The sequence below is a fragment of the Myotis nattereri genome, assembly GCF_964212035.1.
Source record: "Myotis nattereri genome assembly, chromosome: 6".
Lineage (NCBI taxonomy): Eukaryota > Metazoa > Chordata > Mammalia > Chiroptera > Vespertilionidae > Myotis > Myotis nattereri.
In genome coordinates this window covers 83,896,303-83,921,640 of record NC_138081.1, presented here as the reverse complement: position 1 = coordinate 83,921,640, position 25,338 = coordinate 83,896,303, and the positions used below count along the sequence as shown (strand labels likewise).

Below are 25,338 nucleotides of genomic sequence, written 5' to 3'. Positions count from 1 at the left end.
TCAGTAAGATCAGTGGTACATTTCATTCCAGTTCAGGATTTGTGTGGGCCATAAGCACAGAGGTGGCTGATATGTAGGCTCATAAAGTGAAAGTATTCGAAAACATGACTTAGGGTTTGACCACAAAGGAAAATGATGTATGTTATATCTAACTGGATTTGGATACAAAGAATTTCAAAAAGAAGACGAAAATTGACTCTGCCTATGGCATCCTTTGTAGTAAACCTAATTTAATATGTGTATTAAAGAGCATTTTTTAAAATACTCATTAGGAGAGAAAGGCTGTCATAGCCTGCCATTAACTTTATTATTTAATCTAACTTTCCCCCCTAGTGATTAACATCGATGCCTTTGATGTGGTGTTGTCAAAAGCTCGTTCATCACATGGGAACGAGCAGAGGAGGAGGACTGGCAACCTCTCTCTTCTTGGTATTTTTCCATAAGACTTTTCACCAACCCCATTGCTATTTCCTTCTGACTTTGAAGTAGTTCCAAATCTGATATTATCGGAGCTTAATTTTATTTCCTTACCACATGAATATTTGACAGAAATTAAGACTTTCCTCCTCAAGGTATTTAATAAGCAGCACAGAAAGAAGAATGTACAGTAAAAGCAATAGTGACAATAGCTTCCAGTTGACAAGACACCTGACAGAAAGGGGGTGCTGAGATGGGGAAAGTCAAAGTATAGGTCCTCCTAAGACCCACCTTTCCATTTCCCTCCCCTTGCTAGAATTCTCTGCCAACATTACAGTATTGGGAGTTAGGATGGAAAGGAAGTATAGGTAGAGCTTTCTGCTCTTAAGGTATTTGCCATTTCTTTCTGTAGCTGAAAACAGTGAGCCTCAAAGTAACTGAAAGTGCCAGGTTGGAAGGCGTTTCTATGAACTATAGTGGCCATAATATTACTAAACTATCAGCTATGACTCTGTGACTGGCAAGAGTCAATATGCTTTTCTTGGTTTGTAGGATTGTCAAAAAATAAGACACCTAACTTGTGACCAAATGAAGCAGACTACAGCCTCTGGGGCTCCATTTTCAGAATTAAGACCTAGGTCGTTCTCTCTGAAAACTGCACGAAAGTAGGTGGCCTGGGAGTCACTGCAACAGCCAAACTGATGACAGGAAACCAGTGGGACAAAGAGCCATCATCATTACATCAGCATGCCTTAGCATTTTAAAGAGTACTCAATACATTTTCTTTTGCTGTACCAAGGAAATATGATGCAATATCCCCCCCCCCCTTTTTTTTGTCTCCACTCTACGTTTGACTATGGTGACTTATTTACAGCATATGATGTTATGTGGAATTTTAATTCAGCTGTCTTCTAAAACATAACTAACATTTTCTTTTAAAGGGAATAATTCCTCGCTGACCTTGGGGTTTTATTTTGCTTTTGGTGTGTGTGTGTATGTGTTGGGTTATTTTGTTCACATGGTATTTCCTCCGTCTCTTTATTTCAATAATCATCCCGGCCTTCTTTCCCAGTGGACGGTTTCGCAGAGGAACAGCTTGTCCTTGGACACTTGCTTCTCGCCCATTGTCCACGCGCTGGCTGTGTTTCCCTGAGCACAGACAGCAGCTTTTCCACGCTTCTCTTCTCAATGAAGAAGAGAGAGACCAAATGTTCTTTTCCAGGTTCCATGAAAATAATGGATTTAATTCTTTTTCCTTAATTTCAACAGGAAAAAGGATAACGATGTATTCAAAATTGGGTGAATGGTATTCTTCCTTCTAACTGAAAGGGTGCAGAGGAGCCTACCCACTGCTGAGTATCACTGTTGCAGCATCATAGATGCGGAGAATAGCGGTGTTTTCCATTTGGTTGGCTATTCTCACATGTTGTTTGTCAAAACAGAGAAATAGGGTGCTGACGTTCTGCGTATCAGACCAAACGTACTCTGAGTGTGTCTCTCTATCATCGGAGGGGAGAGAGCTCTGAATAAAGGAGGCAGTGGACAGCTGTGGGGCATCTCACAGTCCTCAGTGCCTTCAGATACCTGTTTTTGCTCCCTTGCTCTGTTGGACAGCAACATACCTTGTCATGATGAACTATTATTTTTTTTAAACAAGGTAAGTTTAAGAAAAATGAAAAAGAACCAGTATATACACGGTATAATGGCATGTGGAACCTGCAATTCTAAAGGCAGAATTGAAGTGAAATCATAAAAGATTTAAAATTATCAACGAAGGACCCGACATAGCTACTACCTAGCCACCCGTTTTCCTGCTGACTTCTGTAGAGATGCTGTTGGGGAGAAAACTATGTCCAGCTATCACGGGCCCCCTGGGCCTTCAGTGTATGAGACTACTGGGCCGAGCTGAGAGTGGCTTTGATTCCAAGTGGAAAGTCTTCTTTGCCTGGTCAACCTGGCTAGCACTCAGGACACCAGCCGCTCAGCTCTAGCCTATATATGACTGCCCAGCTTCATTGCTAAAGAAATAAGCATCGACTTCCCCCCCCCACTTTGTTAGTTGGCCAAGTCCACTTTTCTGAGTGTTAATGAAGAGCCTAGAGAGAAAAGAGCATATTAGCTGTGGTAGCAAATACTTTGCCACCGTCTGCTTTGGTGGTGGGCCTGTGTCTGTCCCTCCCCCTGCAGGACTGCCTCCCTCATGCCCTGCCCTGACTCCCACACACCCCTTACGATGAAGCCAGGCCCACCACGCGTGGCCACTCCAGTGGGAGCGGGGCCTGTACCAAGTGTCCCACCGGGTTTCTTGAAAGGCTTGATTAGCATCCATGCCCTCCGTGGGAAGCATTTAATTATAAGGGCACTGATGGTACAGTTCAGCTCTGCCTGGCTGGTTGTTTACAGCAATCACTGCCGCCATCTATTCATTATTCCTGTGTTAGACATGGGACCCAACAGTGTATGTAATTTAATCTCACTTAATCCTCCAAACAACTGTGTGCGATAGTTCCTGTGACTTTTTTTCTATTTTACAGAAGAGGAAAGTGAAACGTAGAGAAGTTCCATGAGATGGCCAGGATTATTCAGCTAACCATTGTGTTGCTAGGACTAGACTCAGGCCCATCTTACACCAAAGGCCGTACTCTCTATTATACTGTGCTTCTCCGTGTCCTGGGAGGAGTATGGCAGAAGGATTCAGGGCATTTTATTCCACGGCTGTGTTTACATCGCCCCTTTCCATTTTCCTCCTCCCCTCCTTTTCCCTGTTCTGTCTGATTTACTTTCCTGGCGAGGTGGAGTGGGGGGCATGTCTGTCCTCTCTACTGACGGTCACTGCTACACTGAGTCACTGTTTCTGAAGGTGCCACGGCAGCCCCCAGGAGAACAGTGATAGAGAAGGACCTGAGAACCCGTGGGCTGAAGGAGCGCTGACAAATCCCCAAGCCATTTTCCAGTGACTTCCTGTGTGTGGAGTTTTCTGTTTGATGACATGGTTTCAGGTGGCACACACCGCGGTGGAGTGCTGAGGAAGGATGCAATACGGCTCCTATGTGTATGAAAAGCATATGTATATTAAAATAGGAAACGTATATGCACATGGAAGACATGCAGATGCAAAACACATATTCATGAAGAACACAGACCGCTTGAGAGGAGACAGCGCATGCATGCCCCCCTCTCCCCGGCCAGCATCAGCATCAGCACGTGCAAAGCTTAGCGTGCACTCGGCAGCAGCTCTTCCCCGAGCCTTCCAGAGTGAGCTGGGCGGCTGCGGGGTTCAAGGCTGGGCCAGGCCTTCAGGGAGCTCACACCCCAAAGGGCTTTTGTTTTCCGGGAGGATAACAGGGACAGTTCCATTTATAGATCAATTGTCATGAGTTAGAGAATTCTGTGAAACCATTTTCTGAAAAGTAAACAAAATAGCACAAAGCAAACAGCTAGTACAAGGCCCCGTGCCTTTAGTCCCTAAGAGCTGACTGGGACCACCTCGGATTTCAAGCTTATTTACTCAATTATAGGATTAAGTGTGACTTGTTAGTTTCCCTTGGCAACTTCTAGTTTACAATGAATTAGAAATGGCAGTTGACAGCAGGGAAAGATCTGGAAGAAACACCAACTCTCCCTTCTCAGCATTTGTGTAAGGCTGTTTAAAGCCCCTGGAGTCATCAGTGCAGTTAAATACATTAAAGCATCAGAAAAGTAGTGTTTTCTTCAAAGAACATCTCTTCGCCTATGATTCCTCAGCTCAAAAACCTTCTGTGCTTCTCTACTGCCTCCTTTCTCCTTCCCAACTCCTTTCCAAGTCAAGGCCATCCCCAGAAAGCCGAAGCCGAGATAATCGAGCAACTCTCCATCCTTGGACCATACCTGAACTTCCTTGGTTCTGATGCTCTGCCAATGCTGCTCCCTACGAGATCTCCCTCCCCATCTCTACCTGTCGAAAATCTCTTTTATAAGTCCAAAATCAAACATCTCTGGGAAGACCTTTAGGATTTGTTATTGGAATTCAACTTTATTTGTGCTAATAGTGCATGGTTTAGACCACAAATAAAGCATTTCAATACATTCTTTCTTGATTTGTAGTTCGCTGGGTACATTGAGGATATTCAGTTCTTTGAGGATAATTATGCCCTGCATTTCTGTCTCACCCTTCAACAAGAGAAAGATTTTGTATAAAATGCATAATTTTTAAATAATTTAAGTAAACTTCAGGTCTATGGGACAGACACTTGTGTGGAATTCCCTGATAATGCCGGACAAACAGTATCGTCATCTTGTGGCGCTCTAGTCAACATGTGCATCTTTGGATCCTTTAATATTTTAAACCAGAACTTTTGAACTAGTTATTACCTCTCCTTGGAAATCTCTTTTCTTTTTTATTTTATTTTTAAAGTTTATTCTTTATTGATTAAAGTATTACCTATGTCTCCTTTTTCCCCCATTGGCCTCCCCCTGCCACTCCCGCCCTCCCCCCAGCACATGCCCTCAACCCCTAGTGTCGGTGTCCATTGGTTATGCCTTTATGCATGCATACAAGTCCTTTGGTTGATCTCTTACCTCCACCCTCTCACCCTCTCCTGCCTTCCCTCTGAGGTTTGACTGTCTGTTCGATGCTTCTCTGGCTCTGGATCTATTTTTGTTCATCAGCTTATATTGTTCATTATAATTCCACAAATGAGTGAGATCATGTGATATTTATCTTTCTCTGACTGGCTTATTTCGCTTAGCATAAAGGAAATCTCTTTTCTTTTGGAGTTTGACATGGTACCACTTACATCATATTCTATTATTTAAAATGAGTGTTTTTCAACATTAGCTGCTCATCAGTGTCACCTGTGGGGTTTAAAAAAACACAGATGTGCAAGGTTGACCACAAAGATTCCAACTCAGCTGGCCTGGAATGATGCTCTTAAATTTGGCTCCATGAATCATCAAAAGCTCAGGAAAACAAGGAAAGATAAGCTATCCATAGCTTCCAACGTTGTGGTTGCTTTTAAGACTTTCTCTATTCTATTTTAAATCTTCACCTCATATCCTTAATCCTTGTGACTGTCACAGAGATAATAATGAGATCAAACATGAACCTAGATTAGCCACCGAAACATCTGGGGCCGTTCCAAAGGTTTAATTATTGTTTCAGTTATGTCAGAGCTTCATTACAGTTTTAAGGTATAAACAAGTTTTGGTATGTTGTCCTACAAATACAGGAAACGTAAATAATTGCCAACTAGGCTCTGTCTCAATGCATAACCAACAACCACCAAATTATTTTTAAGAAATGTACTACATATTATATAGTTATTTTTCTGTTAGTTTATATAAAGTACATGATAGTAAATAACTTGAAATAAATGATTATCTATAATATGTCTTTGGTGTTCATCTGATTCCACTTAAATTGTACAATAGATTTCCATGAAAATAGAACTTTCCTTTTCCCCTCACCTTCGTGTACATATTTGATATCAGATTTTATTCTAAAACTCACCGCCTCCCTCACCACATGGAATCTAAACAGACTTCTAGGTATGACATGCTGTCCCGCTTGCTTTATGTAGGAGGCACAGAGGTGAGAATGAATGAGAATCCTGCTCAGAGCCACCTATCCAGTTAAGCGGCAGACCCGGTATTGCAACTCATCTCAAAGGTGTAGTCACATTTCTGAATGACCAGGGAAGCAAAATACAGCAACCTTAAAACTATTCCTGAGCTATCTGGCCAAGTCTGCTTTTAATCAGAATAATCATGTGGTGACTCTCCCACTGGGGATCTCCAGAAAAGATGTTCCCAACCTTTTCTAGACCATGAGGAGCTACATTAAATTTATCACCTGAAAAATATTTCCTAAAACAGACTCAAAATCATGCTCGCTGAAATGTTTCGTCCTGCTTACTGCTCGCTGGGAGAAGGGCTGTGCCCTTTTCCTTGTAACACACCCTCCCTCCCTCTTGGTGTGAAATCTCTAGAGATGACCTTTTCCAGAATAAATCTGTTGTGTTTTTGTTTTTTTCTAATGTTACCATTTTGGCCTTCCAAACCCTGAAATCATTTTAGTTTTTCATCTGTTCCCTTCATAATCTCTGATTAAATAGTTCTAAACCACACATGTCCACCCATCAACCCCATTCAGTCTAGAGTGGGGCTGAATCAAGTTCACAAGCTCAGAAATGCCAGAAATGTAACTTTCATAGTTTTCCCACAGCTCATGTTTATGTCCATTTTGAGTTCTTTTTCTACCAGGGAGAATTTTAGAGAAATGTGTGTCCCCCAAAGCAGGAGACACCCCCCTCTTACTCCCTGCCTGGCCCTGAAGTAAAGACTATTTGGAGTGTAAGTGTGAGGTTCAGAATAGTTGACAGGAATTTTTTTAAAAGTAAAGTCTATTTTCCATTATAATTTAGAATACAATTAAAGTGCTAATCAAGTATGAAAACTTGCTATTTCTAAAATAACATATAATTTAATATTTCTTTGAAGTTAGGCCACATTTCAGAAACAAGAGTGCGTCTCAGATGAGGTGTACCCCAAAAGATTAGAACTGTGTGCCAAGTTGCTTGCTTGTCCTGTCCGTTTAGTGCTGAGGATTCAGAAGAGAGGCAGGAACTATAAGCAAGTGAAGTGTTCCTATTAGAAGTGGACGATTCCATAGGGAATTGAAGCTGCACCTCAGAGGTGAGGGGTTGCATCAGCTGTTTTCAAAGAGTCTAAAAGAGTCACATGGGTATCCACTACCCGAAACAGCAGAGTCACTGGTGACTTCAACAGAAGGAAAATAAAAGGAGGAGGTAGGAGATGTCCCAACAGAGTGGTTAACAGCAGCTCACTTCTGGAGCTCACAGGTGTAGGCTGGGCGAACACCTCTGGTCAAGGCGATCAGTTAGCCTGGGGACCTCTGAGTGAGCCTGAAGCTCCAATGAAAGAAGCAGAGGCTGGGGTCCGAGAAGGTCACCACTGTCAAAGCTCTGCCAGGAACTAGGATTATACGCTGGGCCTCAACCAAGACCCTGGCTCTCTGCCTAATGTGAGTGTGATCTTGAACTCTGTTTGGCTCTCTGAGAGGAGAAGGGGCCCACGGTCTGTCTGCGTTCAAGGATAGAATAGGAAATCTGTGGTTCGTTTCCAGTGGGTCCTGATTAGGGCAGGAGCAGCTCAGCCATCGGGAGGCCTCTGCAGTGCTTTAAACCCTGTAAGGCAGTTTGAGTCTCCTGTGCCTACTGTATTCCCAGTGTCCTGCGGAGTATTTAAAACCGACAGTGGCAGGGTTAAGTGATGTTTCACTGCTTCACTGGAGATGGAAAAATTGGGAAGTTCCCCTCTTTCACTTTCCACCTCTGTTCACTTGCAGTGGCTGCTCCAGTCCTATCCTTGCACACACATGCATGGATGCACGGGGAAGGGGTACATGTTTACAAACACATGGTTAGATTCCAAATGGGGAGGTCCAGGGACACACTGAAGCATGCCACCTGAATATAGACAAAGCAGGGGACCCAGCTTGGCCACGCTCTCTCTCTGAACATCAACTTTCTCATCTATAAATTAGTGGTAGTGATACCTACCCATATGAATGAATGTGCACAAAACTCCTGGCCTAGTGCCTGACACATTGTGGACACAGAGTCAGCGCGTGCGCAGAGCCATAATTGTGGGTGTGGAGCTGTCTCTGGGAGCAGGGCTTCCCCACTGGGTCTCAACTGGGTGTCGTTTGTCCTACAGGGGACACTGGACAATGTCTGGAGACATTTTGAATAGTCACACCTGGAGGGAAGGGTTCTACTGGTATCTGGCTGTTAGAGGCCATATGTCCTCCTAAACATCCCACAATGTGCAGGACACAACAAAGAATCCCCCTACCCAAATGCCAGTAGTGCCCAGGCCGAGAAACCCATCTGGCTAAATAGTCATAGCAAAGAGGGACAAGGCTGATTTTCCTTCATCCTTAGGAAAAAGAATGTGTTGAATACTGTTAACATACTAGACATTACTGGCGATTTTCCTTCATCCTTAGGAAAAAGAATGTGTTGAATACTGTTAACATACTAGACATTACTGGCTCATCTGGCACCGAAGGAGATAGAGAGCCCATAGATGCTAGACACTGCTGTGGAACTCAATCCAATTCTGGTGAAAGAGAACTTTTCCTTGATTCTAAAAGGAAAGTTAATTTGTTTTTCATTTAAATAAGCAAGTCTAACTACTCAACTAGTTTATTGCATTATGGATTATAGGATCTAAGACTAGATTTTGTTGATTTTAATTTTTACCAATAATACAGCCTAAAATTTTTGATAGGTTTGTATAATTTACTAAATTATTGCTGATATTTGCATGACACCAAGAAAAAGGTCACTTGTTAAATTCTGTCTATAAAGTATTATTTCAAGTCAAATGAAACTGTAAAGGAAAAAGGAGATATTTAAGTGTATCTTGCCTTAAATAGAATTGAGTACTTACATCACAAAATATTGGAAATCAGAAGTGGATAAAATTTTTCCAATGACTTCATGCATAAAAACACTTTGGAGTCATAGGGCAGTTTTTAAAGCTCAACTTTCATTGCATTTCCACACTTTTCCATTGTTAGGTAACGTCACCTCAGTGGGCGGGTCATCACCCAACTGCCTGGGCTGGGTGCCCTGGGACACATGCGAGAGCCAGCAGTCATTGCCCTGTTCTAATGTTGCTTGTCCATGTTAAACTTCTGACACCTCTTTAAAAGGAACATACATTTTTAAAGCCATTAATTATTATTAAAACCTTTCTTCCCATCATCTCATTAGCAGGCTTGCATTTTTTAGTTTTGTTTGCCAACTAGGAAGGATTTTAAAGGAGAACTTGGGCCCTTCCTGTGTTGATGCAGGAAGTGTAGCCTGCCAGAAATTCCATTAATAAATTCTTTAGTTTGATCTTCTGTTTTTTTTAAAAAACAGTTCTAAATTTCAGTCATTTGTTTAAAATGTGTTGAAAATTGACTAGCCACAGATTTAAATATATATTTCTCTGAAAAACTTTCCATCCAAAATGCCAGAAATGTTTTCAGAAAATAGAGCCAAAAGATGTACATGGTTTCTCAATAATTCAGCATGACCTAATTGTTAAATGTGCTTCAGTAGTCGTTTATCTCCAGAGTGAGCTAAGGCTGTGGGTCTGCAAGTGTGGGGCACTTCAGCAACCACTGGTGACATCTGGTTACAGGTTCATGGATGGCATCTTTTTGCTGTGTCCTCACCTGGTAAAAGGGATGAGAGAGCTCTTTGGAGCCTCTTATAAGGGCACTAATCCCATTCATGAGGGTTACACCCTCATGACCTAGTCACCTCCTGAAGACCCCACCTCCTAATAGCATCACATTGAGGATTATGATTTCAACATATGTATCTGGGGAGACACAAAGATCCAGTCCAGTGCACATGCTTGTTGTAACCAGACAAGTATTGCAGAGGTATGTAAAAGAGAGTTCATCTTTTCTTTATCCAATCTCACCCTTTGGCAGTGACCGGCATTGACAATTTGGTATGTATCTTTTCTCACCTTTCTCAGTGCTCATACAAACACCTGGGGATTCCTGTTCACATATAAGGTATTTTTGTGAAGCAGAGTTCTGTGTACTGGTTTTAATCCCAAGGGAGCCGAACGCTGTGTATCAGTCCCAGGGGAGGAATCCAAACACTGCTGTGTTTTGGTATTGGAGTTGCCAAGGAAAAGACAGTCGCGCAGTGGATAGAACAACCCTTTACTTACAAAGAAACAGAACAAGATCAGCTTCAATAATGGGCGTCAGTCCCTCATGGCTAGCAGGGCACCCCCCTACTTCCCTAGCCACAGACTGGGCAGTTGGCTTATGGATACCCCTCTCCTTTCTACCACCATCAACAATGGGGGGAAGGACTCCAGCCCTTACCCCTCCTCGGTGGAGTCTGAGATACTGAAAGGTGGGGGTGTGCCTGAGGGCCATTGACACCCATGCTGAAGCAGTACAAAAGAGCACATACCGAGCCTGCTATCTGGAGATACTCCCTCACAAGGGCACAGGCTCAATGGACTCTGTATCTCTGGTAAGACCTGTCACAGGCCCAAGGCCCATCCTTATTTGGTGAAGTGGGGGCCCAAAGGCTGCATGCACGAGACTGCCTTTCCCAGCAGTTTTTATGCTTCTTTCTAAACTGATCATGCAAACACTACCCAGCACCTTGCTTTTCACATTTGACAATATACAATGAACATTCCTTCCGGTCATTATTTCTAATAACTCAGAAATAGCACAGTGGGTGCACTGTACTTGTTTCATTTGTTCCCCTACTAATGGGCATCCAGGTTTTTTTGTTTGTTTTTATTTTAAAAAATATGTTTTTATTGATTTCAGAGAGGAAGGGAGAGGGAGAGAGAGAGAGAGAGAGAGAGGAGAGAAACATCAATGATGAGAGAAATTCATTGAATGGCCACCTCCTGCACACTCCCCACTGGGGATCGAGCCCAAACCCGGCATGTGTCCTGACTGGGGAGTCGAACCTCCTGGTCCATAAATTGGTGCTCAACCACTAAACCACGCTGGCCAGGGGCATCCAGGTTTTTATAGTTGGCTACCGTTGTCAACAATACTGCAGTAAATATCTAAAACCTATCTTCTTAGATCGTCTTTTTTCTTCTATAAGATTGATTCTCAAAAACCTTTCAAGCAGCTGTCATAGCCCAGAAGCCAGTGATTCGTTAGAGGACCTATTTTCCTCGACAGTGCCCGCATAGGTTGTTATTCAACTTTTGCATTTTTGTTGCTAATCTCTTGGATGAAAAAATGGTATATATCTGCGATTTTAATTTGCATTTTCTTTGTTACTGGTAAGGTTGTCTTTTCATATTTTATTTGGCTATTTCATTGTCTTGTGTATGACTGACTTTAAACTTCTGTAATTCTTGCATATTTTATTTTTGAATGATTCAGAAACACATATTTTCATCTCTGTTAGCATTTATTTTTTTCTACCCAGACTTCAAGAGAAAAACAGATTTTCTTGGAGATTGTCAATAACAGTTATTTTAAATGCTAGAGATTTGATAAGTAAAACTGGAGAAATGGGAATGTTACTGAGCTGACTGCTTAAAGGGAAGACTGTTTTTACCTATGACAATGCTTTTTGAATGATCAGGCCTCTGAGTCTGGCTGCAGTACCAAAGGTCATGGACCAGGCTTTCCATGTGGCCATCATGGCGTTATCCTAACCATAGCCTTGGCGTTGTGTCAGGGCTAGAGAACTTTCACAAGTTCAGACCTGTCTGAAGAGGTCCCTCATACTATCTACCCCACTCTTCAAATATGCCTTGGAGGGGGGAGTTATATTTGTTCCTGCTTCATGTCCATAGTAGATGTCTTCCATTGCAACAGGAATGGTTTTACTCTTTTCCTGAACTCGCCCTAAAGGATGGCCCAGCACTTTATAAAGCCCAGTGAGCATGACTTAGAATAGGAATGTAGCCTGTCCAATGAAGCTGACCGCAGACACAGATCTGTCTGTCTCCGAGTGCTGGGTATCTCGGGACAACTCACCAAGCAAATGAATGGAAAATCCAGTTCTCAAGTCTAATGGTATAAGGAGGAGGAGAATGGGAGGAGTAGGAGAAACAGGAGGGATTTCCCTTTCTTTAAATGAGTGTTACATTTTCGTAATGAATTTGAATTTAGAGTAATTTATTACTCTGGAGTTTTCTTACTGATACAAGTGAGACTGTCTCCAGTCTTGCTGAAGGCAGAAATCTAAGTCTGGGTGTTAAATCCTGAGATTTATCTTTTGTCATAGTTGTCTTCCTTTCCCAAGTACCAGAAGAGGTAAACTTGAATATATGTGTGTGTTTGTTGGGGCAGGGTGGGGGTAAAATGAGGGTGGAGATGCAGGAAAAAAAGGATGACATAAAGGTTAAAATGGTCAACCTATATATGGTTTGTCTATACACATTCCTGTAATAGTTTTATTTTTCTCATGCGATGTAGGTGTTTACTCAGAAAAGGAAGTTCCCAGAGTCTAAGCATCAGGAACATTAGCTATTTTTGGTTTTCTATAACTATTTGTTTGGTGTTCTTTATTCGAATGTGTGGCTGCTGTGTTGTTATGTCTTCGTTTTGGGGTTATTGTGGCCTGAGTTGCTGTTTTATGCAGTTGCATCTATTTTGTAAGTGTGTCAAAGTGTGCCTTTCAAGGGTAACAAATAGTGATTTGAAATGGGAACAACATCCCAAATGCCTAAATCTTACATTTGAAGCTGAGGAGATTTGTGATAAATATTTTACATCTTTTAATTGAAAATTAACCTCTGTGGTCTTGAGGGTAGTCACTGACATGCTCATGACCAGCAGAAGCCATTGGTGTGGGTGAGGTCATGTGACCTCATGAGAGGCATAAAAGCTCAGGTCTGAGTGGCTCACTCTTTGGTTGTGATTGAAGTTGGTCCCTCTGGAGTGAAGTTCAGAAGCAACTCCTGGAGGAGCACATTTACCACATCATCTGTAAGAAACGTAAGCTTCTCTATTTCTGGCTTTCATTTAAAAAACCCAAAATCTGTGTTTCCTATACTTGTTCCCTTGACCTACTTATAAAACAATTTTTAAAAAATTTTCTACAGAATTAACAGTTAACTAAAATCAGTCTTCCCAATGCTTACCAATCATCTTTTGCTGTTCATTTAGTCCCTCAAGTAGATTTTATTCTGAGGTTGTAAAAAGCACAGACATTGCCATAAGTTATTTGATCTACTTGGCAAATCAGTCTCCCTGGAGATTGGTTAGTAGAGACTGTCATTGAAGAGGCTCATCATTGCAGTGTGAACCAAACCACAGGAAATGATATGAATTTAAGCTTCATATGTGATATCTTGGAATACAATATCATTTCAGTATGCAGCCTACCAGAGGATGCCAGCCTGAATGGCCAACTGGTCTTACATAGTAATCAAAGCTGTGTATTAATGCAATGCTAGTTTCTGTAGTTAGCCCAGTAAAATGATGTCATGAAGCAAGCCACTCCCATGGCCCTGGGTGGTGTCACAGTCCCCTTCAGGCAAGCAGGTCCTATCCATTCATCACTCTAAACCCTACAACTCTCAATGCCTTCAGGAGCACCCTGAAGCCACGAGTTGGCATGAGACCAGGGAAGCCTGGGGTACTTGGGTACTCTTCAGGCTCTCTGGGATTATTATTCCTGGAGCTGAATAGGAGTTCTGGTCAGACCTTAGTCACAGAAATGATAATTTAGGTTTTTGTGAATCCCTAATTGGTTTGACCTCCTTGAAGGTTGCTCACCCTTGAAGGCTGCATGGTACATATTTAACTATTGGGTACCATTGTTTTCTGCAATCTTTAGTATTCTAGTGAATATTGGTTCCTTTAACAATACACAAATTACCTAGGAATTTTACATCAAAGCTAGGTTTCTTCTTGGAGTAGGAAGACAGTCATCTTGTACATATGAGCGAATGAGAAATGGAAGGGCATATTTCCATATATTTGTTGATTTCTTTTTTTTTTTTTAATCCTCAACTGAGGATATTTTTTCCATTGATTTTTGGAGGAAGTGGAAGAGAGAGGGAAAGACAGAGAGAAATATTGATGTGAAAGAAACACATCGATTGGTTGCTTCCTGCATGAGCCCCAACCAGGGCCTGGGCCAAGGAGGAGCCTGCAACCGAGGTATGTGCCCTTGACCTGAATGATGTCTGGACTCTTTGGTCCGCAGTCCAACACTATCAACTGAGCCAAATCAGCTAGGGCTATTGTTGATTTCTATCTCATAGTATGTCACTTCCATCTTTAGCCAAAATTTGGTTTTGACTAGTCACAAATTTTTCTTTAGACACTAGAGTCAATTTTAATCGGCATCGATTTGAATTGTCACCTAAGAAGAATTTTTTTAAGCTGAAAAATGGATTATAAGATTTAATCTAACCTCCTACAACCTCAGAAGCATCTTCTGATAATATATTTAGTAAAAAGCATAAAATCTTTCTTTATTCATCTGATTTGTGCACACTCAAGCTGAGTATTACAGATGCGACTCCTTTTTTTAGCTACATTATTAAATGAAACCAAAGCTTTAGAAAACAGGGCTATTAATAGTGGTGACTCATGTATTCATGTTTTTTTTTTTTTTTTCTTTTTTCTAAATATATTTTATTGATTTTTTACAGAGAGGAAGGGAGAGAGATAGAGAGTCAGAAACATCGATGAGAGAGAAACATCGATCAGCTGCCTCCTGCACATCCCCCACCAGAGATGTGCCAGCAACCCAGGCACATGCCCTTGACCGGAATCGAACCCGGGACCCTTCAGTCCGCAGGCCGACGCTCTATCCACTGAGCCAAACCGGTTTTGGCGATGTTTTAAGAAGGACAATAAACTTCTACAGGACAGAGTCAGAAATATTTTTTTCATAAAGTTGTTTAACTATAATTATAATAATAGTATTATGTGTGTTAATGCAATTTATAATGCAAGTCATAATGTCACTTATACTGTACATAATATTTAATAGTGATATATAGTAATATGAATAGAAAGCAAAAAAGTCAACACTTTAAATCAGTTTAAGGCATATAGCATGTTACTTGTTATTCTAGTGTTGTTGACAACTTGGTAAGATTCTTAGAAGGGAGACTGAGGAGGAGGTGGTGGAGGCTTTTGAGAGTGATGAAGAGGCATAAAAGCATAGGGTTGAATAGAAGCATGACTGAGGGACACTGCACATGGTAGACTGGCTGGTTTCAAAGTGTCGTGGGAAAATCATAGGCAGGCTAATTGGAATCATCACTGGAATGCTAGCATACGAATTTTCAAATTTAGGCTGGAAGTGACTCCATCCACTGAATGTGTTTTGAACTGAGTTTTGACATGATGAAAGTAATATGTTCAAAATATTGATTTGAGTGTTGTGTAGGCTGGGTAGTGGGGAGATTGCAAGCAAGAAAATAAAATTTAGCTAAGATTTCAGTAGTTGAGTGTGTAGTGATAAAACCTAAATCACTGTCATGGCAATGAAAATTAAAAAGGGTAGACAAATATGACAGATAACAAAATGATAAGGAAAAGGGGGCATCAAGAAGACTTCACAGTTTGATTTTCTATCCTTGGGGATCTAATCCAGTAAACATTAGTTGAGCAACTCCTATTTAAGAGAGTTTAGGAGATGTAGACCTACCCTGAACTCTTTGCAATGCTCAACAGTGGGGAGGCTACAGATTTTAAACTTTCAGACCTTGACCTTCAGTAAACCTCAGTCTTGCTGAGCAGAAGGTTTTCTGGGTGGGATAGAGAGACATTTTAGCCCTATCCCATCTCAGCATGAGATATTGTGGTCAAGTTGAAAAAACATGAACTCTGTAACCTGATAAACTTTCGTTCAATGCTTAAATCCACCATTTACCAACCATGTAAGGTTGGGTAAGTTATTTAACACTTTGAGCCATCATTTCTTCATTTGAAAAATGAGAAACCATCTCTACAAAATGATTCTTCATAGATCTCTTGAATTTCTGCCCATTTTGCAAGCAGAGATACTGACAAGCTTGTTTTTTTTATGAACTATCCTTTCAAGGATTACAGTCCAGTAGAATAAAGATGACCTCTCCCTCCAGGGTGGAGGTCAGCAGGTTTGCTTGTTGTCTATGAAAAACAATCAGATTTCCTGAGCTTGGGTTCTTCAGTTGTGATGGAAACTCACTGTGTGAGCATGTTCCATCTAGGTCCCTCCATGTCACTCCTCCATGGAACTTGGTGACAAGGGAAAAAACCTGAATGTGATGTTCATGCTGAGTATGATCCAGGAGTCTTGGGTCTTCTGCCAGCACCATGAAACTATGGGCAGGCTAACTTGTTAGCTCGCAAATTGGGTAAAATCTGAAATCCTTTGTCTTGATGCCACCTGCCCAATGTGTTTCTGGGGATAATATATTATGGGATCAATTCGAGACCTTTGGTATGGTCTGGTTTCAGATGAGATGAAAAAAGATGAGAAGATAAAGTCTGAAAAAACAGTATGATCTTATTTGTGTATATTATGGGTATATCTAAATATATATGTTATATATTAGATTTTAAAATATATTTATATCTATACTAGAGGCCAAGTGCATGGATTCTTGCACTGGTGGGGTCCCTTGGCTGGGCCTGCGGGGATCAGTGGACCTCTGCGCTGCTGCAGCCCAGCCTTACCCACCAGCTCGTTGGGCTCCAGTCTGCTGTCACATTGATCCCGCACAGCACAAAATAGTGCGCGAAGCAGCAGGTGGCTGGGGTGGAGCCTGAGCCTAGAGCCCAATGGCTCATCCAGGGGACCCGCTGTGCCTGCCACTGTCGCCGCTCAGGCATGCAGGGGTAGTGTCCAGGGGAGAGGCTCGCACGGCCATGACCTTGGCATCTGGCACCCACTGGTTAGCTGAGCGGCATTCCCGCTATGGGAGCGCACTGACCACCAGTGGGCAGTTCCTGCACTGAGCGTCTGCTCCCTGGTGGTCAGTGCGCATCATAGCTACCAGCTGGTCATCAGGTTGTCCAGTTGCTTAGGCTTTTATATATATATATAGATAGATAAAATTTTTCAAAGCTAGGATGCCAAAGATTTTAAGATACCCATTGTTTTATACAGCATTAAGAATGAAAAAGTATGCCAATTAATTGTAAGACACCATTGATTGTAAGAAGTATTCTAATTTGAGAGGTGTAAAGTGAAAAAAAGTATGGGTGTATAGGGAAAAAACTGGAGAGATGTACATGAAAGTTTTATAGTGGTGAACTCTGGGAGGTGAGATTACAATTTGTCTTTAATTATTGCTTTTCTGAGAATGCAAATTTCTTAAACTGCTGCTCTCTTCCTATTTCACTCTTTACCCTACTCTCGAGGCTAGCGGTAGGTGACCCTAGGCCCTGGCAGAACCCCTTTTCAAATCTTTCAGTGTGTCATGCACTAGGATTCAAGCCTTGGCTCGAAGATGTAGGAATGGTAAGCTCCCACTGTATTGTTCTTAGCACTTGAGGCCTTTGCTAAAATGCCAGGGCTACAGACATATTTAATACAAGTTATTGGTAAGTGAATGAAAAGCAGTTCAATAAAGGAGGTCTATAGAAATAATATTTAATTTTTGTGGTAGGCTTAGGAAATGTGTAGAAAGGATTCTAATAGAGAAATTTGTTTTATAACTTTAATTTCCATCCTCCTAGAATTAGCATGTATAAAATTTTGTGTGCTTTAAGATAATCGTAAATCCAACATTAATGAGATTAGCTCAATAGTTTTTCCCGTGAGGAATAAAAGATATTTTGAAATTTTATATTTGCCTGAAGTTATTTTTACCAAATGTCATGAAGAAAGTATAATTAAGTAATAAATATTACTGTCTTAAATTTATTATTTAAAACATGGTGAATTTTTACTTAGCTTCTTTTTTTTTTTTTAATATTTTATTGATTTTTTACAGAGAGGAAGGGAGAGGGATAGAGAGTTAGAAACATCGATCAGCTGCCTCTTGCACACCTCCTACTGGGGATGTGCCCGCAACCAAGGTACATGCCCTTGGCCGGAATCGAACCTGGGACCTTTCAGTCCGCAGGCCGACGCTCTATCCACTGAGCCAAACCGGTTAGGGCTTTACTTAGCTTCTTTATTATTGCATCCTTTCTTTTATGAAGTCCTGGGATAATTTTGTATTCTTTTTGCAAATATATGCCTTTATTCCTTTGCTTGGTTATAGAGATGGATTTATTTGTTAATTTCTTAATATGGTTCATACACCTACATGCAAGCTTATTTTACTATTTAAAGGAAATTCTGGCCCAGCCGGTATGGCTCAGTGTTTGAGCATCAACCTATGAATCAGTAGGCCACAGTTCAATTCCAGTCAGGGCACATGCCCGGCTTGCAGGCTTGATCCCCAATGTGGGCTGTGCAGGAGGCAGCCCATGAGTGATTCTTTCTTATCATTGATGTTTCTATCTCTCCCTCTCCCTTCCTCTCTGAAATCAATAAAAGTATTTTTTTCAAAAAAGAAATTCGGTGACTTTTATATATTTTTTAACAATGCAAAATATGGTCACTCATCTGAAGTCATAGTTTGTAATCATTTTAACACACAGCTGTCTGTACTGTTTCAATCATATGCATGAAGCCATGACCTAATCCAGCGGCTCTCAACCTGTGGGTCGTGACCTCTTTGGCAGTCGAACGACCCTTTCACAGGGGTCGCCTAAGACCATCCTGCATATCAGATATTTACATTACGATTCATAACAGTAGCAACATTACAGTTATGAAGTAGCAATGAAAATAATTTTATGGTTGGGTCACTACATGAGGAACTGTATTTAAAGGGCCAGAAGGTTGAGAACCACTGAATCCATTGGAGTGCTTGACGGGGTGCATCAGAAGTATGTTGGTACCAATGGGAGATTTTGTTTCAAAGCTAAAGGAGGCACTCTGATCCAAAACTCACCTTTTGATTTGTACTTTCCAACATCTTTTGTTTACTATTCTTCAGTGGTTGTAAGACAGAGAAGGAGATACGCTTTGGAGTCAGACTGGCCTAAGGGAGAGCCCAACAACATGTGACTGAGCCAGACCCTGAGCCCAGGTCCCAGGAGTGAGGGTCCTCACCAGCAAGGCTGGGACCAGCTGCAGTGACTTCTCAGGTGGATCTGGTTCAGTTTGTTGTGTCATTTAGCACCGCATGGGAGACTTAAATGAGTCACCACTGGCCGATTGTAGGTATAGTGAAAGCAGGAGCATGGTAGCATCTGACAAGTGCTCTAGGTGACAGAAATGTCACCTAGCCGATGGAGAGGCACAGTTCCTGCACTGGAGTCAGGCCTGCGGATATCTGTTACCTTTGTTAAGCCTGTATATTTTATTGCATGAAAATGAGAGTAAAATGGCTGTCTTTAAGTGCAAACTTCTCCTATGGCGGGATGGCAACACTTATTTACACTACATCATGGTGTACATACATGGGCTCCATTTTTTAAAAACCTGTACCTGATGTAGGTATGGGCCCTTAGGCTTTGCGAAGTGGGGAAGAAATATAGGTCTAGTCCATTCCAATGCAATAATTTTTAAAAACCCTTTAAATAATACCCATTTTCTCAGTGAGAGTACCTCATAGCTCAGATTTCTTCTTTGTCAGCGCCCTTCCCTTGCCCTGGCTGAGGTGGTATCAGGTACATGGAAGCCGGAAGGGCCAATGTAGTGCCTCGTGTTCTCTGTTGCTCTTCCAGCAGCTGGGGACTGTTATCTTCTGATGCTGACACTTCTGCAAATATGCCTCTTGATCTTGCCTTTCTCTGCTGAGTTTGGGCCCAGTAGCCCTTCCAAGCTGATTCAGCCTCACTTGGCTCTCGTTGGTGGGAGATTTTTCTCCACCTCGCCAGGGCCTGTAACCCCAGCGTCTGCTGCGGGGGCACCAACCTCTTGCCCAGGTGGCAGGATTCTCCCTAAGTACTGTGGGGAGTTCTGGAGCCCGTGTATGGTTAACTGACTGCAGAAGTGTCAGTTGGGGAAGTAAACACCAAGGACCGATTTTGGCAACCACCCAGCACCTGTCTGGTTTGCAGGCATTGGCTGTGCTCCAGGTTGGTGTGGGCTGGCCTGAACGATATTTTTTTTTAGAGCTCAAAAAGGAAATTGGGGCAGCCTTTCTGTACCAGTCAGGGCCCAGGAGAGAAACAGATGGATGGCGTTCTCAAAGGGGGTGCCTGATTCAAGAGAGCTTAATGAAGGGACTATTAGAAGATGGGAAGAGTTAAGGGAAACCAAGAGGGGATGGTGAAGCTCCTCAGAACCATGGCAGCAGGAAATCAGTACGGTTCCTGGGCTGGAGGAGAGGGCGGGGCTCTTGAACTTGACCAGAGCTGAGCTATAGAAGAGGGCGTTCGGAAAAGAAAATCAGACTCATGAAGTTGCCTCATAATGTACTGTACCTGCTAAAAATTGTGCTTTCTAAACGGTTTTCCCTGTTATTTTTTATTAAAAATATGTTTTTAATCTCTTCTAATATCTACTTTCATAGGAACTAGGTTAATTTAAATGCATTTTACTGCCCTTCTCACATTATCGTCTACCACTTGGCATCTCTTATCATTTGCTTTTTTTTTCTTTCTGGTTCTGATTTAGTTTTACTGGTTAATCACTTTTTTAACCAACTCGTCTTTGATTCTGGATTTACCCTTTGACCTCATGATTTGATTGCTGCTTCACTAGCCCACTGAGCAGAGCATATTCTGGTGAAAACAGCAGGTCTTGATTTCATTCTGTTTATATGTACATGGCCCCCAATGCTGAACTGTGTCACTCAGAGAATACCCACTGGAAGAGGCTGTAGCAGGGAAATAGATACAGAAGTGGAAAAAGAAGACGGGGAACTGTCATTTAATTTCAAAGATGAGAATGAAGAAGGTAATTGATCTAATTAGAGGTGAAGTAACTAGCAACCTGGCCTCCAGGCAGATTTCCTGAATGGCTGGTTTCTGGGAGTGAGACTTTGAAAGATTCGTGATGTCTTTGAGGAGTGGGACATAGGACAGATCAGAGCTGAAGGCTGGTGCAGAATGCCTCACTATAAAGTTTATGGATCTCCCCCCTGGAAAGTAGAAGCTTTCTGCTGCATGTGGGGGTCTACCCTTCCCTAAATTCACTAGAACTTTCCCAGTTCCTGTATTATCAATTCAGTTGGATTTTGAATTTTCTTCCTAGAATATAGGAAGATACTTAAAAATGTTTGATGTCTTGAAAAGTCTAACTACGGAACTATTGTCTATTCCCTTTCCTGACACATGCCCTCTCACACAGTCAAGAGAAGGAAATTTTGAGAATATGTGTTCCAGCTAAATTTGAGCAATATCCCTGAGTCCCAGGGCCAGGCTGAGTCGGGGAGAAGACCAGAATGTCCTACCATACTGCTTCCTAGCCCCAGGTGCAGTGGGGTAGCTTACCTTCCAGACCAAGCTCTTAAACCTGTGCTTGGAATTGCTGCTGATTCTTGATTTAGACATTTATCCTAGAAAACGGTCTAAAAATACATTGGGCACCCCAGCTGGGTTGGCTTAGTGGATAGATCGTTGGCCTGCGGACTGAAGGGTCCCAGGTTTGATTTCGGTCAAGGGCACATGCCTGGGTTGTGGGCTCGATCCCCAGTAAGGAGCATGCAGAAGACGGCCAATCAATGATTCTCTCTCATCATTGACGTTTCTAACTCTCTCTCCCTCTCTCTCCCTCTCCCTTCCTCTCTGAAATCAATAAAAATGTACTTTAAAAACACATTGGCCACATGTAAACAAATATTTACTTGCAGAAATAAATGACTGTGTGTTTCCCCTTTAAATGACTTATTTACATTTTTGTACAGAATCTAGAATTATTCTTGTAGGTTGCTGATATATACATGAAACTGGCACAGCCTCTTTGGGGAATGAATGCAGTGGGTTTCAAAAGGTCTGTCCCCGTGCCCTTTGACTCAGTAACACTATGTATACGAAATCATCAAGGATTTGCCTTATGACTTGGCTAGGAGACATTCCCTGCAGCTTCCCAATAAACAGGATAAATTATCATTCCCACACGAGAATGTACGCATGTTGATACATGGTTTTAAACATAAAGGATTTTCATGATATCCTATCAAATGAACAAATAAATCAAGTTCACAACAGTACTAGTAAATGCATATAAAATACATAAGAAAATATGCATGTATGCACAGAAGAAATGTCAGCAAGGATGGACCAAAAGGATAATTATTTTGGAGTGGTGTGAATAATAGTGATTTTAATTAGAAACGGATAATTTTATTTTCCTGTCTTCTACAATAAACAGGTATTTCTCATGAAAAAGAACATTACTGAGCAGTGAAACTGGCCTCTGGAGTACATAGAGGGGACGAGGATCTGATGAACTTGGGTCAGCAAGATGCCGTGTTCACTGATGTGTGTTAGGGTATCAGCAGTAATACAAAGTGCTGATGGTGCACCATTGATTCAGACAAAAAGATGTGGGTACAGTGGACTTAAGAGTGAAGCCAGTCCTAGCCGGTTTAGCTCAGTGGATAGAGCACCAGCCTGAGGACTGAAGGGTCCCAGGTTCAATTCCAGTCAAGGGCACTTACCTTGGTTGCAGACTGGATCCCCTGGCCATGGTGGGGGCTCCTGTGAGAGGCACCCAATCGAAGTGTCTCTCTCGCATAGATGTTTTCCTCTCTCTGTCTCTCCCCCTCCTTTCCATTCTGTCTAAAATATCAATGGAACAATATCCTTAGGTGAGGATAAATAAATAAATAAATAATAAATAAAAATAAGTGTAGTCATTTAAAAAAAGAGAGAGAGGGTGAGGCCAGCTTCAGAAGAATTTTGCAAATTGGGCCATATTTTTACTCTTTAACTAGAATGATTTTGTAGGATAATTATTTACCTTTTTCTTTTGACTTATAACAAACTATATATATTTTAATTGTTTTATTGAATAATAATACTAAGTATACAAAAAAATATTTACAAAATACATTGTAAAGTACAGAAAATACTTATTCACAGTGTCCCAAAAATGGACCACTGCCATTAACTCCACAGAGATGTCCTATAGGTTCCCACACTCCCATCCTCTTCCTCCCCCTCTCTGCCCCCGCTGTCTCAGAGCAAACCATGGTCCTGAATGCTTTATCATTGCCTTGCTTTCCTTCATAAATCTATCCTTAAACAATACTTTATTTAGTTTTGCAACTTCATATAAGTGGAGCCGTACTCTGTGTGCTTCTGCAACTTGTTTTTTTTTCCCACTCAGAATCTTATTCCCAAGTTTCATCCATGTGATCACATCAGAAAACTTATCACAATATTATTTACTGTATTTTCCTTCACCTTTTTCACCAACTCCCCTCCCCTTCCCTCTGACAACCATCCTTTTGGTCTCTGTTTCTATGAATCTGTTTTTGTTTTGTCTTATTTGTTCATTCATTTTAAACATTGCGTTATGTTCTATCAATCTTGCCTAAAGGTCTGTTGGAGACTGAACCCCTGCGAGGAAGAGATGAAGACGCAGTAGCCAGTGCTGACTTCTCTAGCATGCTCTCCGACGAGGAGAGAGAAGAGTTAAAGGCAGAATTAGTTCAGGTATGTTCAGGAATCTTATTATTCCAATGACTATCTCTGGATCTTGAGAGTTACTATTACTTTTATATAAGTCCCATATTACAATTGTTATATTACATTCAGTAAAATTTGATAAATGATGTATTGCAAGATGATTTATTTTGGGGGGGGGGTATTTTGTAATGCTAATTGTCCATTATTCGTTGCTTACAGCACAAAATTGAATGGCTATGCTGCTTAAGCAACAATGATAATTAGCAGCTCCTACTCTTTTAGTATCACAATACCGTGGGGATGATAAACCACTTACAAACCTGGTGGAATTCCTTCAAGACCCTGCAAGTACAAGCTGCTTTTGAAGAGCAGTTCTTGTTTTAGGTCAACAGTGTAGCTCAACAAACACTTTGAAATAATTTAGTTTTGTCACAAAAAAGTTAGTCATAGAGCAGCTGGATTTATTGAGTTGTGCTCTTTTGCAGAAGAATAAAGCTCTGGGGATAGAGAGGAAAGCTGTGCTGGATGCAGGCTCCATTAGATCTCAGGTAGTTGTTGGGGCATTTGGACTTAGAGGCGAGGAGGATGCCTGGCTCATTGTGAATGCAACTCTCTGTTCAAGTATTTTGTTTGCATCACCTACTAACCCTTGAACACTTGGCTAAGGAGCGGTTGGTTACATTACAGAAGGAAAGGGCTGGACACAGGGGGCTTCCCGAGTACAATAAGCAACAGGGCGAGAGGGGTGAAGCCAGCATCCCCTCTCCATTCTGAATCCCTGGCTCCGAGGGCAGGAAGCTCCTGGTCCATCGGAAAGGAAGGCTTTCACCCCTGGCTCTGGACTCATCTGCAGGCTGGGGACAGCTCCGAGCTCCACCGTACCCTCAGCCCCCTTGGTCCACTGCAGACTCCTCAAGCTCTGAGGTCCTGAGAGTGTGTGTTCGTGACAGTTCATAATCATATTGAAGATTTTTCAGGTGCTTTCCCAAGACACACCTTAAAATAACTTCATAAAATCAGCTTATTCCTCTGGCACAGCAGAAGTTATTTTTATAAGCGCAGAGCCTGCTTCTTTGGCTGGGTTTGTCTGTGGCCACTGATCCAGAACCACTCAGTTGACTTCAACCCGGCCACACATTCCGGAGTGCGCGGACCAAAGTCAGCCTTCACTGCGCGTGCAGCAGCTCCACGTTTCCTTATGGCCTGGAATTCTGTTCACGACCTGTTCATGTCAGTGGTGGTGTCCAAAGTTTATGTTCTGTAGGCCAGTGTAAGTTAACTGATTCTATGCTAAAATTTAACTCCTTCATATAACAGTCCAGGTTTAAGTGCAGATGCAACCTCTGTGATAGACCAGCTTTTAGAAAATGACTTGATTTTTCTGGGTTCTGGGATTCTATCAATGCATTTTTTGCACATTCTATATTTTCTACATGCTCAACGCTGAGTATGTGTTACTTTTATAATCAAGAAAAGCCTGGGTTCTAAATGGAGACCCCGTGAATATAAATAAACCGCGGTGTTTTCAGAAATCCCTGTTTTATTCGGCCACATTAATAAGCTTCCAGTGCATCTCACTCCTAACACTTTCTGAGCCTGAATTCTGAAAATAACACCAGACTCCCGTCACTGTGTTCAAGTTACCAAGTTGCATGTTTTCATCCCCCAGAATGCATTAGCCTCCGTGCTTGCTCTCTCTTATTTCTGCATTTCTCAGAGATGAGGGGCTATTGCATCCTGCCTTATTGTTGTGTGCTTACCAAGTGCTGGCATTAGGAAGACCTGCCCTTGTGCTGGGAGACGTAAAATAAGCCAGTATTGTC

The 25,338-nt window shown here is 41.8% G+C and overlaps 1 protein-coding gene across 4 annotated transcripts in view; it reads left to right on the top strand.

Annotated features, from left to right (window-relative positions):
* TPD52L1 (TPD52 like 1) overlaps window positions 1-25,338 on the top strand; it is a 64,654-nt gene that overhangs the window by 16,813 nt on the left and 22,503 nt on the right. For all 4 annotated transcript variants that reach the window (XR_013996161.1, XM_081094298.1, XM_081094297.1 and 1 more), the window contains exon 2: window positions 23,427-23,542. Coding sequence is in view for 3 of the 4 variants with exons in the window: in XM_081094298.1 (XP_080950424.1) it covers window positions 23,427-23,542 (116 nt within the window). In the remaining variant the exon portion in view is untranslated. The remainder of the gene's footprint in view (window positions 1-23,426; window positions 23,543-25,338) is intronic.